The 21,915-nt window shown below is 33.3% G+C and overlaps 1 protein-coding gene across 1 annotated transcript in view; it reads left to right on the forward strand.

The window, feature by feature from the left end:
* The window catches only part of LOC126964887 (uncharacterized), a 389,045-nt gene that overhangs the window by 267,789 nt on the left and 99,341 nt on the right, over positions 1 to 21,915 (forward strand). The window contains exon 5 of the mRNA XM_050808203.1: positions 8,971 to 9,319. Within this exon, the coding sequence (XP_050664160.1) occupies positions 8,971 to 9,319 (349 nt within the window). The remainder of the gene's footprint in view (positions 1 to 8,970; positions 9,320 to 21,915) is intronic.

A 21,915-nucleotide genomic window follows, 5' to 3' on the forward strand; every position in this document is an offset into this window, starting at 1 on the left:
TTTTGTTAAATTTTTTATGTAATGTCGAAAAATTAGTCCTCTCTGATCCCTCTTCTTATTTATAAAGTATAAATTCAAATTCAAATATTTTTATTTAAAATAGGATTTAAAAACACTTATTGAACGTTAAAAACTACCACCCATTCAAAAGAGACTGCCTCAGACCTGAGAAGAATGGGCGCAAGAAACTCAGCGGGCATTTTTTTTTATATAAAATATGGATAACAATGTGATATCGTACAATAAACATTTATAATTAAAGAGCCTGAGGATGTTCGCTTTATTCCCAGTCCGTAGTGTCATTAAGAAAATCGTTTATGCTATAATAACCTTTCCCACACAAACGTTTTTTAATAATTCTTTTAAATTTCGTAACACATTTGTTTTGTACATTTTCTGGAATCATATTGTAGAAGCATAAACATCGCCTAACAAATGACTTACTAACTCGACCCAACCGAGTAGTAGGCATAACAAGTTTATGTTTGTTCCTCGTGTTAACATTATGAATGTCACAGTTTCTAGAGAATTCCTCAATGTGCTTATGAACATACAGAACATTATCAAAAATGTATTGAGAAGCAACAGTCAAAATGTTTATTTCTTTAAATTTTTCTCTTAATGATTCTCTAGGACCTAGGTTATAAATCGCGCAAACAGCCCTCTTCTGCAGCACAAAGATGGTATTAATATCGGCCGCACTGCCCCATAACAATATACCATTGGACATATTACTATGAAAATAACTAAAGTATACTAATCTCGCCGTATCTATCTCAGTTAACCGTCTAATTTTCTTAATCGCATATGCTGCAGAATTAAGCCTATTCGCCAATCCTTCAATATAGTAGAATAAAATACTCTTCGTAAACCAATTCCTCTTATTTACCGGGATTTTAAAGATAAGATATTAGAATTTGTGTTAGGAAGTATTTTCGTATTAAAATGATAAATTGTTGGCATGCCCCTAAAGTTTCTCCGTACGTAAGCTAATCCTAAACAGAACATTAATTTCCAACGACTGATAAAACTACTCGTAAATACTACCTTTGATAAAATCAACAATACCTAAGGCTAGTCTTGTTAGCTTGGTTGTGTGGATATTAAATAAAAAAAATAAAAAAACCCGCTGAGTTTGTTGCGCCCATTCTTCTCAGGCTTGAGGCATTCATTTTGGAATGGGTGGTAGTTTTTTGACTTTCAATAAGTGATTTCACATTCTATTTTGAAAAAAATATTTGAATTTGAATTCGAATGTTTGAGAACAAATCTATACTAATTATATAAAGGGTAAAGATGTGGTTGATTGTTTGTTTGTTTGTTTGTTTGTACAATATACAGGTTGACAATATGTGACGTTTTATGTAAAATAATATCATGAATAGATTAAGAATTGATCACTGCTTCAACTAAAAGGCATAAAATTCATTTATTTTCTCAAAATTGATTCCTTTAGGATTCTTTTTGATGTCATTTCTAATATACCAGACACTACTACCGCTTCGGAAACAAATGGCGCTCTGACAGAGAATAAGCGGGCGCAAGAAAGTCTCCCAACATTATTATTTTTCGCTCTTTTTAATCAATTATACAATATTGTACTTTCTATAAACTAGTATTGATATAAAATCATTATAATCTAGGCCCTGGTTTTTTTGCAATGTTTAAGCAACGCTTTTTACACGAAATCTCAATACACAAAAATAACATTGGGCAACATGAACACGAAAACACTCAATCACCCACACACTCACACACACATCTCTTAAATACTATTATTATTAACGTACGTAATAATACTAATATAAAATAAAAGATGTATTCCTAATAAAGTTTTGTAATTACTATTCTTAATCCTAAATGTGCATATTTTGTAAAATTTAGTTTTTAATCATTTCTGTTTATTTCTATATTGTTTACTAAATAAAAAGTATCTGCTGAGGAAGTTGCGAGATATTCCCAATACAAGTGTCATAAGACAACTTACTGGGAAGACTCAACCACTAAAAAATGTATATGTAATCTTTGAAATAAACGAAATTTATTTATTATTTATTTATATTTGTAAAGTTATTTATAATTCTATTGTAATGTTATAAAAATTTAAATAAAACACTTATAAAGAATTAAAACGCGTGTAATCGTCACTGTGATTTACATTATATTTTTGCGTAAAAGTTACATTTTTATTTTTACTATAGTTCTCTACAGATCTCGTTTACAGGGGGACTGCAGATGGAATGAGTCAACGATAGTGTTTGTCATAGTTGTCATTATAAACTTTAGCGCCATTTAGTGCTTCGGAGGTGGTATTTGCTATAGACAGATGGTTTTTGGCACAATTTACTGCCAGTGTCCTTTTCTTTTTTGAAATTTTTTATAAGGGACAAGACGTTCAGTTAATGGTAATTGATACGCCCTGCCCATTACAATGCAGCGCGCTCAAGATTATTGAAAAACTTATTCACTTCAACTGCGCAGTCACCTTGAGACATAAGATGTCAAGTCTCGTTTGCCCAGTAATTTCACTAGCTATAGCCCCCTTCAGACCGAAACACAGTAATGCTTACACATTACTGCTTCACGGCAGAAAAAAGTGCCGTTGTGGTATCCATAATCTAGCCGGCATCCTTCAACTGTTATGTGTAGTTGTGGGTTTTAATTTAGAGATTATTGGATCCCAGGTGTTAGATAATTTTAAATCAATGGCTTCACGTATCCTATAACATTTGCGTTAATCAAAGAAAATACTATGTAATATAAAGCTGTTGGATTCATCATCATCATCAGCCGAAAGGCGTCCACTGCTGGACAAAGGCCTCCCCCAAATATTTCCACGACGATCGGTCCTGCGCTGCCCTCATCTAACGTATTCCAGTGATCTTGACCAGATCGTCGGTCCATCTTGTGGGGGCCTACCTACACTGCGTCTTACGGTACGTGGTCGTCATTCGAGGACTTTACTGCCCCAACGGCCATCTGTCCGTCGAACTATTTGCCCTGCCCAGTGCCACTTCAGTTTCGCAATCATTTGGACTATGTCGGAACTTTGGTTCTCCTACGGATCTCCTCATGTCTGATTCGATCTCGCAGCTGTTGAATTATTAGTAAATTAATATATTAATCATACGAGTGTATCATAAATCTCGTCAGAAGTGCTATATTATGCTCAACAAGCTATATTGCTTGTGTAAACAATTTCCGATGCCTTGTTAATGCGGATATGTTTGTACAGTAACAGAGTTATGTTGTGATAGCACTCCACTTTAACATAGACGAGCCTACGTCAAGTGAGTTAACTACTGTCATATTACATAATCGAATATATTTACTTTTGAGTCGGTGTCATCTAAGATAGGTTTGTAACTACATACATAGTTACAGGTGAGATGTGCTTGAGTCGTCAGGAGGTGAGAGGCGAGAGCGGGTCGCGGCGGAAGGACGATTCTAAAAATTACAATAATCGTAACTAGAATTAGATTGTATAAAAATACGCAATTATTTTTATACTTTTTAGTGCATTTATTTTGGAATAGTGTTTTTGAAGTCGGTTGTTTTTTTGTTAAATTTTTATTTATTTCATGTGCCTTAATAGTAAGACTTGACGAAAAATCTCATTCTGTCGTTGTAGTAGTTTCTGAAAAACGTTCCAAGCCACAAACTTCACATTTTCAGGAATTCGTGTTTAGAGTTTAATAAATATTAGTGTATTCCATACATGTGGGTTGGGCTACTAAGTCATGATGTAATTTAAAGAGTGACTTTAGGGCTGATTAACGGTCTCACAAAAATGGTTTTGTGAGACCGTCTCACAAAAATGGTTTTGTGAGACCGTTAATATGAATCACGTGACCAGTTTTGTGTTATTAACTCAATTTTGACATGATTATGGTTTGGAACGTTTTTCTGGAATTACATCCATTTGTGGCTGATCCATGCGTCAACTCGTGAACGGGTGCTGCTTGTGGTGCCCGGTCGATCTGTTACAGTTGTTGTGTGCAATTCCTAATTGTGACAGTAATCACGACCATCATGTTCACGAAGTATCCTTACACAAACAATGAAGTCAAGCTCTAAAGACTGATGCAGCCTATATACGATAATTTATATTTATACAGTTTATTATTTATTACTTTTTATGAAATAGTTTATATTATTTGAACACGACTCATATATTGGATGCAGCACCTTACACACTTATTTGTTGTGTATATTACAGCCATTGTAAAATACTCTGTTTTGAAAAGAGTGGCTGTTGAGTTACTTAAATGTACCTCTCACGAGCTTAACTATTTACGAACATTATGGTAAATTCAGTAATTTAAAAGAAATATTGGCAATGCAGTTCAAAAGAGCTTAGTGTAAGCCTAATTGAATAAAGTTTATTTGACTTTGACTTTATTTAATGCTTTGGTGATTTAACTCTAAATATACCTAATAACCTAAGGCCAAAACGGCCACCTTTTTTCCCACCGGTAGAAACAAGCGCATAAAACTTTTTATCATATTTTAATATAATTATTATCAACTGTAAAGTAGATCCTGTAGATGAAGCCAACCTGAGAGTTGAACAAAGCATACAAGATTTTATGACGATACGTCAGTCGAACGGTTAGCTCAGTTGGAAGAGCACTCGCACGGAACGAGGGAGGTCGTGGGTTCTAGTCCCGCATATAATAATAATATAATATAATAATAATATACTTACTTAAACATACATAAATTATATAAACATACATCAATACATTTAAACATCCATGACTCGGAAATAAACATCCATATTCATCATATAAATGCTTGCACCTACCGGGATTCGAACCCGGGACCTCTAGCTTAGTAGGTAGGTCGCTAACCACTCGGCTATACAGGTCGTCGTTCATAAAATTTTGTTTTCAATTTTTATTATGCTATGCTACGTTTTATAAAATTTTCAAACGTTCGGATTGGAGATTACATATCAGTCCCTTACATATAATCTCCCAGCAAACCCATTGCAGAGCATTCGGCCTTAAATGATGATCATTTCCCGATACAAGGTGCCTTAAATAACGTTTTATAGTGTTAATTAAGAACATAAAGAATACATGTCGAAGCAATTTTTGCATTGTCATACTCAAAGCAAAGTCTCGTATTATGCGGCATTCATTAAAATTTTCATGTACCAACGAATAAATGAATTATTCATGACAAAATATTAATAATGTACGTGTCGAAACGCCATTATACTAAAATACAATATTTACATTTAGTACCTACCCGCATATCGGATAATAATTTGACAGAAACTGAATATCTTTTATGACGTTGACAGCTGCTTACGATTTCGTCAGTAATTAGTAAATACACGTGTTGTGCTGAAATAAAAGCAGTGTTCGTGATAAAGTTTTTATTTAGTGTATTGTTTGAGTATGAAGTTCTGATGTACTCTTTCTTACTTGTAATAAATTTAATAGATTTCAGATATGATGTTTAAACGTGTCTGAATAAAAATTGTATGAAAGAATTTTGTTAGCTGTTAGTTGGCCGCCATGGTGCTTGTAAAATTGTAAGTAAAAATTTTAATAAATCATTTCTGTATAATTAATAAACGCAATGAAAAGTTACTCCAAGTTTAACATTACTTCTCCCTGTCATATAATTATGTAGTGGCAAAAGTACGAGTTTTAAATTTGGAATAACTTTACTACAATACTATTAATTAATAACACATGGTACATATCATATCATGATATAAAGAAATATATATAGCAAGTTCTTTAGAGGGTATTATAACCTTCATCTATATTTTGTGTTAAAACATATTACTTTATAGAAATATACTCTTTATTTCCCAATATACTATCAACGGATAGAGATAAATAACTACCTTCTATTGTCAGTAGTTAGCTGTCAATAATCTGAAGCTGTCCCAATATACCCGATAAGTCATTTTTATCGCCTTTAATTGGGATGCGTGAATTGCAATTCCCATACAAACTTCTATCGCTGGTAAGCTATTCATTGGCAGACAGCGTGTATGGATAAGGTGAGTTACCGTCGATAAAATTATTGGAACAGAAAAGTCAACGATAGTTACGATTTTTATCTCAAGTAAGAGATAGACTGAATATTGGGAACGGCCCTTAATGAAAAACTTGTTTGTTTCGCCTATAACTGATGCATTACGTACCATGTGAACGTTATTATTGATATTTTATTCACAATTTATATTTATATTAGTGGCGTTTAGTATTGTTGGCGGTTTTTTTTTTCATAATAAGCTAGCCGTTCCCTCGCTCGCTGGTCGAGGCAAGCGGGAATTTTTTTTTCATCTTATTACAAATACAATAATAAAATAAGTAGCCATGAACCGTCTAGGATAAATTTCGCATCGAATGGTGGTAGTTTCATGTCGATACGATCAGTGGTAGTTATAAATAAAACATAATAACTATATTATAAAGTATTAACTTAAACTCAATCTTAATTCATGTACGTTTATACTTAGTCTAATGACAATAAATGAAAATATTCGGATATTTTCGTAGGTTCACCAATAGAAAATTTATGGATTCCAAATTCCATTTCCATAAGCCCAATTTGATGAACCTTGTAAAGTAATATATTTAATGTAATATTGACACACATTTACACAAATTATCTTGCCCCAAACTAGGAATAGCCTGTACTATGGGTACAAGACAGCGATATATTTCATACAATATACTAACCATCTTTTAAACATACATAAATACATATAAACATCCATGACTCGGAAACAAACATTCATATGCATCATATAAATGATTGTACCTAATTGGTAACTTGTTTGTTCAAAATCATATTTCATAGTATAATTAAACAAAAGCATTTATTCGTTTGGATTAATTTTGTTGTAAAAACTTCGTTCGGAACTAAATTGTGCTAATTAGTTAGTTATTAGAAGTTGGTGGAACACAAGTCGAGTTTCCAGTTCAGTTTTCCGCATCGTTAATTTTGAGTTAAGCATTATTAACACTCACATAATATATAATATATCTTTGGGTCAGGAGTTAGTTAGCGTAATATTATGAAGTGGTTTGTTTTTTGGATGTGAAAATTGATTTAAACTCAGAAAATTTCTTGCATAATAATAATAATACTGTAATTAATTCCTTTCTCATAATTTTGTATACATTTATTATCCATACTTTATGTATTATTTTTATTTTTATGAAAATACGGGGCGAGATGAGATGGTAATGGATACGGCCTGCTCATTACAATGCAGTGCCGCTCAAGATTGTTTAAAAGCCCGAAAATTCTGAGCGGCACTACAATTGCGCTCGTCACCTTGAGACATAAGATGTTAAGTCTCATTTGCTCAGAAATTTCACTAGCTAGGGCGCCCTTCAGACCAAAACACAGTTAAGTTTACACATTACTGCTTCACGGCAGAAATAGGCGCGGTTGTGGTACCCATAATCTAGCCGGCTTCTTGTGCAAAGGAGCCTACTGTGGTATATATGATATAATTTTATAAACACTAGGCCTTGAACAGTATGTAAAGTATTGTGTTAATTCCGGATCATCTCACGAGAGAGGGGAAACGAAGGTAAATGTTGCTATGGATAGCAAAATTGTTTTTATATATAATACTAGCTGACCCGACAGACGATGTTCTGTAGATAATAAAAAAAAAACTGTTTTATAGGAATTTGCCAATAATAATTCAAAACATCAAGAATTATTTCGTATACGTTACGAAACCTTGTTGATATAATGACATTGTTTCACAGCAGAACTGTCAAACCGTGCGTCACTAAATTCTCTCATAGAAAATATGTCTATACAAAACAAATATTATTGGAATAAAAATAATTATGAGTCCCAAAACGAAATTAAAAGTATCCTATCTCTCAAGTTGGACTAAACTGCACTCCATGAAGTAATCCCCGTTAAAATCCGTTCATTAGTTTAGGAGTCCATCGCGGACAAACAACGTGTCACGTAATTTATATATATTAAGATTGTATGTATAAAACTATTATGCGTTATTATACTTTTTATGATATTTGATTAATATTATTTTAGTTTTGATTAATCAATTAAAATATCATTAATGAATTTTCATGCTTACTTTAGGCTCTTGCGAACGAAATTAAACGCGACGAAGTGTGTGTACATGTATATATTTTTTTTTTAATTTTAATTTTAACTGAAAACAATAACACTACAAGAGACTTAATTATCATGAAAACTTTAAGCCCTAGATGGAGGCCAGTCCCATTGGCTTTTGGGTGGCTTGGAAACTAAGGGTTCCCATGGCTTCCAGTTAAGCATTTTCCTGGCCAAGTTCAGCTCAAATATATAGAAAATTATACTCAAATATTATATATATTTTTATAAATTCAGGTATTCATGTAACACTTATTTAATTTTATACCCTAGTTTGACTATATATTGACGATTCGAAAGGTTATATATTGACGTAACAATTAGGTACAAAAAAAATCGAAATGTGTGCTGGGACACATAGTAGAAGTGAAACTTCAACGGATAAAGTTTAAAAACAAATATTTCAAAGAAATAATAAAAAAAAATATTACCAAAAACGATATTTCGAAAAAAACATTGAATAAAATGTTGTTTAAAAATATTAAAAAAAAAGGAAAAATACGAATGCTTTTCTTCTTTATTAAAATTTAAATATAATGTGATAAAAAACCTTGATCAGGGGTGTGGGGTTCGAACCTACTCTCCCTCTCGGGAACCAGAACTTAAATCTGTCGCCTTAGACCGCGCGGCCAAACTGACCTGAAAACAGTAGTTGAAATAAATGATACTACTTCACCCCTACTACAATCGCGGAGTACCGCGCCTGATTGTAATGCGACATGCGATAGATGGGCGAAAAAATTTGAGGCACTTTAATAAAACTCTGGCTTTAATAATATATTTTCAGTAAAGATTATAACTTCGCACCTCAATTAATCAATCCATTTGTTTCAGGTACACGAGCCTCTTGACAAGTTTTGCTCTCATCGCCTTTACGCTAAAAGTCATCAATTGTCAGGAGGGCTACAAAGAGGACCAGATATGCGGGGGCCGCCTCAAGGGGCCTGTGGGAACAATACAGACGCCAAACTTCCCCAACCCTTTCCCCGTACCAATAAAATGCAGATGGATTATCGAACACGATATCGTAAACGGGACTATATCGATATACTTTACCCAGCAGTACACGACCAGTGGGCTAACGTTTACAGAGTATATTTATTATGATGATACTTACAAGTTGGGGGAACGACGCGCGCTCACTGTCACCGAAGAAAATATTACCAGGATAAAGTATCTACAGGTAAGTGTTGAGAATATTTTGTAATGAGTAAAGTAAAGTATGCATTTATTCATGACATCACAAAACATATATACATAGTAAAATTAACAAATAAAAAATTCGGCGTCATGAAAAGGATACTCACTCGGTAGTACCTATAGTAGTAGTAGGTAGTACAGTAGCTGTAGACGACACGATTCCTTTTGTTATAGGTCTTAAAAGTGACCATCCAAAAATAGTAGAAAAAGAAAAGAAACTAAAAAGATTGAATTGGAAAGCAATTTCAAAAAGATTATTTTATTTTATTAAATAGGACATATTTTAATTTTTTTGTTTATTTATTTATGCTTTTTATTTTTGATGTTATGCCTCTGAACACTTTTGTTTCTCTAATAGAAAAGATTTCAGTTTGTTTTTAAATAATAATACTGAATTTAAGATTATTTATTATTGTTTTACAAATGAGTCAGTTAAATCAAGTGTATTTACCGTTATGTGGGTAGTCTATCAAGAACGAAATGAAGGTAGGTATATATTAGATTCTTTTGAAAATGTGGGGGCATTCTGATCGAGCGTCTAGTCGGAGACAGACGTCGAATATTAAGCGCTGTGCAATTGTTTGTAATTGAGTTAGAAGTTTAAGTAAGTAAGATAATTCAAGAGTGATAAAAATAATAATATAATTGTTGTCACAAAACAAGCAATCTTATTACATTAGTAATAAGACTGCAAGTACATTCGTCACAATTGTAATGAAGGTCACGCTGAATGCTCTAAAGCTTTTCGTAGCTGCTTCTGTTAACAGATTTGTTTACAAAACGTGTTGTTTTTTCTTGTTATTGACTAGATCGTTCGAGAACACTTGGGATTTATTCTTAGTTGTACAAATATATTATATAAGGTTCATTGATTTAGTAACTGAGCGATTAAGTGAATAGTTAGGGCGATACTTATAGTGTGTTGTTGCTAATTAGTATTAGTGTTATTTGTTCCTAGGATGGAGTATAATTTACTCAGTATATTACTTACTGATGTTACTCATAGAAAATTATTTGTGGATTTTTTCTGCTGTTTTCCAAAACCTGTACCTGGCACCATACATTAGTAAGAATTAGTTAAGAATATTAATTCTTAACCCAATTGTTTTGAATTGGAACTATGTTGCCAACACAAAGATTGATGTCTTGGTGTTACCGGGTTTTAATGAGAGAAATTCTTAGGATATGGAGGTATTGCTCTATTTTTTAAGAACAGTTATGAAGACAGTGACAACAATACTCTTGATCATAAATTACGTATTGAGTCGCCTTTTTAAACACGCAACTTTAATCATAAGTTTCAAATATGCATTTGAGGGTATTCCACATTTCTCGTAAGGCAGGTTCTTTTATTCTGCCTATGGAAAAGCTTTTCCGACGTTGTTATATTTTCAATAGTTGGTACGAAACTCTCAGTTCATACATCTGATTTGCTTTAAAGGGTACTTTGTATTCATACAGGGCTGCTTATTTAACATAAATACTCGGAGGATAATTATTACTATTATTATGTGAATTGTGTTTCCTTATCCAGAGACAAGCATAGTCCAAATTTTTACAGCAACGCTATTTGAAAAAAAACTTACAACGTGACCTCAATGTTTCCAACTATACACCAAGTATCATAAAATATAAATAAATGTTGCACATTAAAAGTGTGTATACACTCAAATCAAACTCGACACAAATATTTTATGGCAAAAAAAATAACTTTCAAGTAAAATAGCCATTTAATATCTGGATGCAAACCAAATTATTGATAACACGCCAGAAATTTACAAGAATCAAACCTATTATACTCTAGAAAATATCAGATTTATCGAAAATTATCTTAATTACCAGTTGTCTAAAACTTGGAGTATAACAAATATAATTTTAAGTTATCCTAAAATAATACACTGAGTTAAATGAGTTGGTATACATACATTGCTGCATTACAAACGAAATCTTAAAGTAAAACAATAAGTTAAGAAGTAATGTATTTTTGTAACTCGAATGATTAATTTGTTGAATGTGAGATTAAAAGAAAAAAAAATAATTCAATGTAGATTCCAGTGTTATAGGAATATATATTATACACACACACATACTCACGACTTGTTCCCGTCGGGTTAGGCAGAGACAATAGAATGCTAGAATGCCACTTGCTTCTATCCTTACAAACCTCACGCGCTTCCTCAACATTCATAACTCTTTTCATACATGCTCGACGGTTACGGGTGCTTCGGACCTTTCCTTTTCTCAAAACGTCCCCAATTTGGTCGACGAATGTTCTACGAGGTCGCCCGCGACCCACTTGCCCAAAAAACTAGTTGCCTTTTGTATTTGATTGCATTCCTTTCTCCAGTCCTTGTCACAACATCTTCTTTCAGACCATTTCAACTCGTTTTATAATATTTAATTTAAAAAAAAATCCTTTATATATAACCTTTAGCAACAGTGTAATAAATGTAATTAAGTACGAGAGTGCATAAGAACTATGAGTCCAAAATATCAATACATAATGTTTCTATTTTTAATTGTCTAAATTATTGAAATATTTTTAACACACAAATACTTTCGTTGAAGCCACTTTGAGAGTAACGACTCTCGATATTTATAACCAAAAATATAAAATACGCAGCACTTTTAATAAAAAGTGCTCTTCCGTTCAACAAATATTTTTCATCAGTGAATTGTAAAATATTTTATCGCTCTTTGCTGACTGAATTGGTAAGTATTCGAATGTCAATTTATTAAAAACATTTTTCATCGAATAATTTCATAAAAATTTGGTTTTTGGTAGACTACGAGTGCGTACCAATCGTCGATATTGATTGTGTCAGCTTAAGGTTTCTTACATTTGTGACTGATAGTTTTTTGTTCCTATAATTATTATTCGTACTACAGTGTCACCAAACTCTTGAACAGATTGCCTCTTATAACCGGGTAACTCTGCAATGGATCAAGGGACATAGTGGTTCGTTGGAAAATGATGCAGCGGATGAGCTGTTCTCTGGTTCTATTCTAGTGCGCCTATTATTAAGTTTTCTATCGTTTTCTTCAAATGTTCAACTATATCAACTTGACTAATTTTTATTTGTTATGATAAGCTTTTTATTCCTTTTTAACTTTTTTTAAACTTCCTTTTTATTGTTTTTTTCTATTTTTTATGCATATACAATCCTTCAGATCATATTAGGACGTTAAAAAAAGCATAAAATACATTTTTTTTCTCGAAATTTATTCCTATACAATTCTTTTTGATGTCATTTCTAATATACTAGACACTACTACCGCTTCGGAAACAAATGGTGCTCTGAGAGACGCGGCGTAGGAAATTCTCCCAGCATTCTTTTTTTGCGCTCTTTTTAACGAAATTTACAATATTGTACTGTCATTGCTATTGCTATAAAATAATCATAATCTAGTCCCAGGCTGTCTGATCACTTAGATATTCAGGTGTGGAGAAGTACATTTACGACAGAGCCTATTTTAATAAAACATTTAGTTTTGAGAAGTCGTTCTTTTGGTGTTCTTTTGATCCAACTGATTTAACCACCACTTTAATTCCTTCAACCAACTGACTTAATTTAAATTAGCTTCCCTTCTTCTTCTTCAATTAATTTAAAACAATCAACTGATAAGGCATTCTAATCAAAATTAATTTCCAACCGTTAAGAACCAAACGAAACACCAAACCGTTCAATGCGGCGATAAATCGTGCCATCGCTGTGGAATACTGAAAGCACAGTACCCCCTAGGGGACATAAATTCATCGGAATTACGTACAGAAGTGCTATATATAGCTGTTGATTGTTCAATAAAGCTCGACGAACTTGTTAATATATCAATCCGAGCACGAATGAAACCATAAAGTACGATTTTAGTCTTCTTCATATAAATAGGCTTTTATTATTATTATTTTTTATATCAGAGGGGGTAAATGAGCAAGAGGCTCACGGGATGGGGAGAAGTGAAGCAACAACAGGTGTGTCAAGAAATGCGTTGCTGGCCTTTAAAGTTGTTGTTGGTGTTGTTGGTTTTATTAGCTTCATACGTATGTTAGTTTGTAACGGTTTCTTTGAACATGATTTTAACTCCCTTCAAACGTCGGAGTAACTCCAAATTTGGCACACTTATTAAGGACCGATGACAATTCAATATTTTAAACAGTTTGATCCGTTATCCTTACTAGGATAATCAGGATTAGCAATTTTTTGTTTTCCTGAGACCCGGAGTGTCACCTTAAGATCAAGAAGGGAAAAAATTGACCAGGCGCGCCGATCAACTATTTCTCGGATAAGTTAACGACTGGTTCAGATGAAATTTTCGGATAAAATTCAACTAAAAAATGAAAAAAAAATAGTTTAAAATTAAACTAAAATAATACGCTTTTTTACAAAATCCCAGTAAAAATAGAAAACAAATCTTAATAAATTGGAATTATAAATAGTGTAAGAAAAATGATTTTATTGTAAAAACAAGCGTGGGGTCCTTTCCAGGATATTATCAAAATAACCCTTCTACTCATCTGTACATAAAATATTAATAACACCGCGCTTTTCTTTACAAAAAAAAAAAAAACATTTTTCTTACATTATTTTTAATTAAAATTTATTAATATTTATTTTCTATTTTTAAGTGGGATTTTCTATAAAAGCGTATTTCTTTAGATTTTTTTTAAACTATTATTAATTTTGGTTGCGGTTGGCTTACATTAGTATCAGTATTAAAACATTACTCATAAAGTTAAAAATGTTAACAGTGTGTAATCTATCACATTACACATACTGTTTCTGACAAGAAATAATTGGATTTTTGCGATATTTATTTGCCCTTAAACTCCATAAAGAATTTCGTTCAAACGAGTATGAAATAATTGATATTTTTTTTAGAAGTAATAGACTAATTTTTCTTCTTAACTGTGGTGTATCTTGTTTTTTTTTTTATTAAAACACCTGAAAATGAGATCAGGAAAGGTCTTTAAAACGTCGGGCTAACTAAAATAAATTTGCGATTGTTTATGATTGGAAGGATTCACCAGTGGGCTCCTTTCTTTGCACAGGATGCCGGCTAGATAATGGGTACCACAACGGCGCCTATTTCTGCCGTGAAGCAGTAATGTTTAAACATTATTGTGTTTAAGTCTGAAGGGCGCCGTAACTAGTGAAATTTCTGGGCGAATGAGACTTCACATCACTGCATTGTAATGGGCAGGGCGTATCAATTGCCATCAGCTGAACGTCCTGTTCGTCCCTTATTTAAAAAAAATATATGTGGTGATTGTCCGGTGTGTACCCCGCGCCCACTCAGCTGGTCGACTGTATTGCGAACATGTAGGTACTTAAAAGTTCGATGCATTTTAAATTTACAGAAAATTTGATTCATACGATTCTATCTTTGGATATTTTTATTATTTTCACTATATTTACTTTTTACCAATGATGTTATAAAATAATATTTTAAGCCGATTTTTCGATCCAGTTGCTTTCATAATAAGGACGATAGAAATAAATAATTAAACTATGGAAAATAAGATAATTTTTTTATGAAGATTAGGGAAGAGACGAGCAGGACGTTCAGCTGATGGTAATTGATACGCCCTGCCGATCAGGATTCTTGAAAAACCCAAAAATTCTGAGTGGCACTACAATTGCGCTCGTCACCTTGAGACATAAGATGTTAAGTCTCATTTGCCCAGTAATTTCACTAGCTTTCACGGCGCCATTCAGACCGAAACACAGTAATGCGTACACATTACTGCTTCACGGCAGAATAGACGCCGTAGTGGTACCCACAATCTAGCTGCCAACCTGTGCAAAGAAGCCTCCCATTGGTATTATTAAATTAGATAATTCAAATATTATATAATATCTTGAGTAACCTTTCAAATGTAACGGATTATTATAATAAAAATTAGATCTTAACTTTTAAAATATTAACTTAACGCATAATTTGTGCATAAACGCTCACAAAATAGGGTAGGTATTAACTAAAATATGCCCCTAAATTACTATACCATTATTTATCCCAACAGAACTCATAAACGAAAGTTTTAATGTATTCCGCATGCAAATTTAACGTATTTAGTGATAACTTTATGTGAATTGTTGTGAAATACTTCCATCGTTTTAGGAATAGTATATACATATATAACTGGTATTCGCCAGTATTTCTGTTCCTCGAATTCGTATTCAAAATTTATTTTACAAAGAGATTTATTTTACAGTCTGGGTAGTGTTGTTCTGTGTAGAGAATTTTACGTTTATTTCGAATTGACAAGAAAGAAAATTGTATTTTTCTATACTTTTATTCGACAGTGTAAAGCAAAGAAAAAGGTAAAAAAAATTAACAAGAAAACAACGTACTTCAAAAACACTATTCCAAAACAAAGAATATGCACAAAAAAGTATGAAAATAATTACGTATTTTCATACAATCTTATTAATTAATATGTTTATAGTAACGATTATTGTTATTTTTGGAATCGGTGACCTCATGTAGGAGGCGAGAAGCGAGAGTGGCCTCTCGCCTATTCACGTCGGACGTCCGACTGAAGCACATCTCACCTATAACTATACAGGGCGTCCCAAAGTTTTGGGACATGAAGGGAAAGTACCTTAAATATCGTAGATAGGGTATTTTACTGAAAGAAGACTTTATGTTATTTTTAAAAGATAGTAATTCTGCATTCAAAGATTTTCTAAAAATTACTTGCCTCGTCTGGGACTCGAACCGACTTAAATGTAAAAAAACCCTTCTTTTATGGTGCCAATCGAAAGAATAGCCAAAAACTAATAACTCTTCTTAATTAACATAGTATTTTAAAAGAAAGGAGCAATGTAATATGTTTGAGTCAAATTTCAAGAAAGTTATTTACTGCTGACGACGACGTCCGAAAAGTAGAGATATTATCATTCCAAAGATAGCATTGATTATTCGTAAATAAGTACCCATCTCATAATTAAAATACTTTATGGCATAGTTTTATAGCACATTTTGAGCATTTAATTAATTAATTTACAAAAAAATACCCACTTAATTGACTAAATTCTCATATGGGGTGTTTTTTTACATTTAAGTTGGTTCGATTCCCAGACGAGGCAAGTAATATTTAAAAAATCTTTGAATGCAGAATTACTAACTTTTAAAAATAACGATTAAGGTACTTTCCCTTCATGTCCCATAACTTTGGGACACTCTGTATATGTAATTACAAACCTATCTTGGCTTACACCGAATTAAATGAGACCGAATTCCCAAAATAACCATCAAAATTCTGCAATGCAATGCCAGTAACACGAAAAAGTTCAATACTGTCCTAACGCAGATGACGCTAAGGCGAATAGTAAATTAAGACAGCCAAGAGAAGAATGATAATGCAAAGTATTAAAAAGTGATTTGCATAGAACATTTCGTTATTTGAAAGTTGAATCAAATATTCGAAGGAGATTCTTACTCAATTATAAGTGAAGTACTTTGATTGAGAGAAAATATTAAAGAACTCAATAAATAAACATTAATTTCAGAGCTCAATAAAGTAAATGAGTTTCGTTTCATGGATGTAAACATTGGAGCAAAATCAAATAGTTTTTGAGATTGCTTATTAGATTTTAATTATTTTGGCTGTAATTACTTCGACAATACTTGTTTTAAATATATAAAACAGAAAAATCAGAGCTGCTGAAAATTAACTTAAGAAAATAGAACACTTTAATTTTATCGTCTTTTTGGAAATGATGACCAGTTAGTATGAATTGCTTGTTTGTTTGCGTGTGACTCGGCTATAGCGATCCGGTTATATTAAGAAACAAATACCACAGTGTCTGAAGACGAAGGTTTTCAACCAGTTTGTGTTGCCAGTGATGACTTACGGTACGCAGACGTGGTCGCTAACTATGGGCCATATGAGAAAGCTCATGGTCGCTCAGAGGGCAATGGAGAGGGCTATGCTCGGAGTTTCCCTGCCAGATCGAATGGCAAATGAGGAGATCCGTAGGAGAACCAAAGTTACCGACCTAGTCCAAATGATTGCGAAACTGAAGTGGCAGTGGCAGGACACATAGTTCGACGGACAGATAGCCGTTGGGGCAGTAAAGTCCTCGAATGGTGATCACGTACCGAAAGACGCAGTTTAGGTAGGCCCACCACAACATGGACCGATGGTCTGTTCATGATCGCCGGAATACGTTGGATGAGAGCAGGGCAGCACCGATCTTCGTAGAAATCTTTGGGGGAGAATTTTGTCTAGCAGTGGACGTCTTCCGGCTGATGATGATGATGATATTTGGGTTCATTGCACAAAATGCCGGCTAGGCGCTCTTTTTTTTCGTGAAGCAGTAATAACCCGATCAAAAAAGACATTGACCCGTGCATATTTGCAAAAAATCCTTATGAAATGCTGAATGGCATCATTAATCCCGTGCTTGCAAAATATTTTATTCCAGGTCAAACGTCGCAAAACATTTTTCGTTTTAATTTTTTACGATTAAAATAACTCGGACCTAAATTGTAGATGATCAGATACTATGATCATCTACTAAAATTGTCCTTTTTTCTCTAAGATTTACCATTTCTTAGAAAAAGCCTTTCGAAAGTTAGCTCGAGCTGTATTCTGCATTCTGCACACCTTTCCACGACATCTATGAGGTAGTGTACGAGGCGCGTACGTTCTTCACGTGGTTCCCCCGTAGATATACTCCACGTTCGTTTTACTGGTGAGGTATTTTTTATCGTAAAACTATTTGGTCAAAAAATCCAAAAGCCGCATTATTGCGACCGTTTTGACGATGAATGAAGTTTTTGGCCCAGACTGGATGAATGGGCACTTTTTGGGATTTCAGAACAATGGTCATACCTTAAGTGCCTGTAAATTTTTAGTTTCTTGTGATTTTCTGCAAAGGCACCCCTATATTTTGGGCTAATTTGGCCAGGCTATAACGTAAATTATCTAGTGCCGTAGCTAGTGAAATTACTCGACTAATGACAACATCATATGTCTCAAGGTGACGAGCGCAATTACAATTCCACTCAGGATTGAGTGTTTTTCAAGAATCCTCAGCGGCACGACATTGTCAAGGGCAGGGTGTATCACTCAGCGACTACGTAGTCGCCAGGCAGACATCTATACCTACAAATAAGCTATTGTTAGTATGTCCAGAATAAAAATAATTTGGTGTGCGATTACCTTCTATATGAGGGTCCGTCTCTCTGCAATAAACATGAGATTTAGAACGTTTTCTCCGGTAAAAACCCAACAAATGGCGAAAACACTTGTTTATACAATAACCCGCAGGCTATAGATTTCCTCTCATTTCCATTCCGATATTTTTATTTGTTTATCCCGAGCCCCGAGGTGCTTGCGAAACAACTACGTGATTTGGATAATATTCCGCTTGTGTTATATTTTCATAAATATCCAATTCCGTGAATGATATTGTCTTATAATCCGTATTTTTTGTTATTATGAAATGTTTTTGTTTTAGTAATGTAAAAGTTTAAACATATAGGCTGTTCACTGTGATTAAATATTATGAAACTAAGAAGAGAATCAATGAGCTTAAATGTAGTACCTACTATGAACATTTTTAGACTGCAATATAATAATGCTTTTAGGGTGTTCATGGGATTACCACGTTTTTGTAGTGCATCTCATATGTTTGCCTTACACAGAGTAGATGATTTTTATGCTATTCTGAGGAAAAATATTTTTTCAATTAGCCTTAACTTAATTAACCTCAAATAATGTACATAATATTATTAATAGAAAATAGAATATTATTCTTAAATCTAAAAATAAATCCTTGTAATATTACTAATCCTATAATAAGTTAATACTAACAATATATGGAGAATTCTGCCTGAAATAAAGAAGCTTATTCCATAGAACGAGGTAGAAACTTCCGCGAAGGAGACTTTGTAGGAACACAACACAGCCTTAATTTAAACTAAGTGTAGTCTTTTGTAAGACGAACTGAACTTTATATATCTAGTAATACATATTCGTTTAGAACATAATATTATATAAAAAATTATCGTCAAATTTGTCATGTACCTATACCTAATACCTAAGCGACACCGATGTAATCCTGTGTGTAACACTCTTATCTATACTTCTATACTAATATTATAAAGCTGCAGTGTTTGTTTGTTTGAACGCGCTAATTTCTGGTACTACTGGTCCGATTTGAATGATTCTTTCAGTGTTGGGTAGTCCATTTATCAAGGAAGGCTATAGGCTATGTTTTTTTTTTCAAAATTAGGGATCCGTAATAAAATTGCTATTTTGTAACACAAGGTGTAAAATCGAAAACCTATTTTTGCGTGCGCTGCAAAAACTATTGACAATAGAACAAAATGATGTACAGGCTATAATATAGGCAATATTTTATTACTTATAAAACTATCGCGTGAATTATACTTTATATGGCAAAACAACGTTTGCCGGGTCAGCTAGTAAAAAGTAAAGTTAAACTATTACTGAAAGCAATCTGTCTTATTAGGTTATGGGCCCAGAGTCCTGACGCAGAGTATATGACTTGCATTAATCCTTGGGATCAATTCCGTCAGACACATTTTTTTATCCTGATTGCCACTATATATTGGCGTATGACTTACCATCATTTTACACAATTGGTAGTTTGAAAAGGTGCTGTGATGAGCCGATATGATACCCTTTACAGCTTACTCATCTATAAATAGCCTCTAAATCCATCCGCATTCACATTATATAAAAATATTTTTGTAAAAGACCGACAAGTTATTGTTAAAGACGGACAAGTTATTGTTAAAAATATCTTCATAATCCTTAATAATGGTCAGGCCAAACAAAGCTTGTGAAAGCAATTTTAATATTTTAGAAACTCAATCTAAAAGAGCTTTACTGAGTCGCGAATGTAAGTTAGTGTATCGATGAGGAAAATCTTCTGAAAACGATATTCCATAAACTTACTTTGTGGGTACTCTGCGCTTCGTACGAAATGCCGCGTAACGAGTACATAAATATTTATCTCGCATAGCGCTGGTATCAATAACAACAAAATATTTTTCAAATACTTCGACATGTTAAACGTGAACGTTATTACAAGCTTTTTATTTATTCAATTAATTAGAATCAACCTCGTTTACTTCGACTTCTCTTCTACCTAAATCAAAGTTCTATCGAAAATTCTCTTGTATTTATTTCCTTTTTGGACTCGAGATGAATTCTCGAAGTTGATTAGCATTCAATAACCAATTTTTATCGAGCAGGTTAGTTATAGCCAATAACATTTTTTATGACGGGACTGTACCAGCAGTCTGCCCATCGGACTGTCCATTACAATGTAGTACCGCTCAGGTTTCTTTAAAAACCCAAAAAATCTGATCGGCACTGCAATTTTTACGCTCGTCACCTTGAGACATAAGATGTTGCCCTCACGTTGAGCCCTCATTTGCCCAGTAATTTCTCTAGCTACTGCGCCCTTCAGACCGAAACACAATAATGCTTACTCATTTCTGCTTCACGGCAGAAAAAGGCGCCGTTGAGGTACCCATAATCTAGCCGGCATCTCGTGCAGATGAGCCTTCCACTGGTATCATCCTTGAATACCCAGGTGATAGAGTTTATAAACAGCCTAACGTCCACTTTCGTGGCTTTAGCGTCCGCTGCATAGCCGCAGACGCTGAATGTGTCTTCGGAAGCACGGGATCTTTTTTATTTTCAGACTTTTAAGTGAGTGAGTAAGTCTACAATCTCATAACCAAACTTGGTGAAATAAGAGTTAAATATTAATTTAAAAAAACTGCTATAATTTGTGGGAAATCCAAATATTTGGAAAATAACGATTGGTCAGAAAAAAGTTGAAATAAAAAAATGGCAACAAATGTCAATTCACATACAGTCTCCCCGGCTTGATTGTTTGTTGTTATGTGCTATGACGTCATTGGCAGGCATTTAGAGTATCCGCGTCGGTTGTCTGATTTTAACAAATTTTTAATTATTTTACTTATTTTTGCGACGCTTTTTTTATAAACTTATAATGCCTACTACTCGGCTAAGTCGAGTGAGTAAGTTTTGTGGGGCTATGTACATTCTGTTACAACGAGATCCCAGAAAATATATACTATAACATGAATGACTTTCTTAATAATAACAAAATTCTTCAAAATTTGGAATGGGTGGTAGTTTTTGACTTTCAATAAGTGTTTTTATATCCTTTATTCTCCTCTCTCCTTTTTGCTTCCTCGAATAAACTTTACGGTTCGATAATTAAATAGTAACCGTTGGACAAATTCATAAAGCGTAACCTCAGTAAAGATTATTTACAGAATAATATGACAGCAATTTCAATTAACAGGGTCTGCGTATTTTGAAGCGGTATTAAAAGTAATTGGCCGTGATTCTAAAATAGCTTCGCATTAAACGGAATAAGAATAAACTTTATGAACCGTAAACTCAACATCTCACATAAAATGTACCGAATGTTGTTCGATGTTAACATCGGTTGTCTTTCATTTAGTATTCTGGATTGTCGTGTTAAAATACGTATCACAGTGTTGACATGATTTTTATAGTAGTAATGAGCACTCTATGTTGAATGATGTAATAATATTTTT

Source organism: Leptidea sinapis, chromosome 6 (genome assembly GCF_905404315.1).
Source record: "Leptidea sinapis chromosome 6, ilLepSina1.1, whole genome shotgun sequence".
NCBI classification, from domain to species: Eukaryota; Metazoa; Arthropoda; class Insecta; order Lepidoptera; family Pieridae; genus Leptidea; species Leptidea sinapis.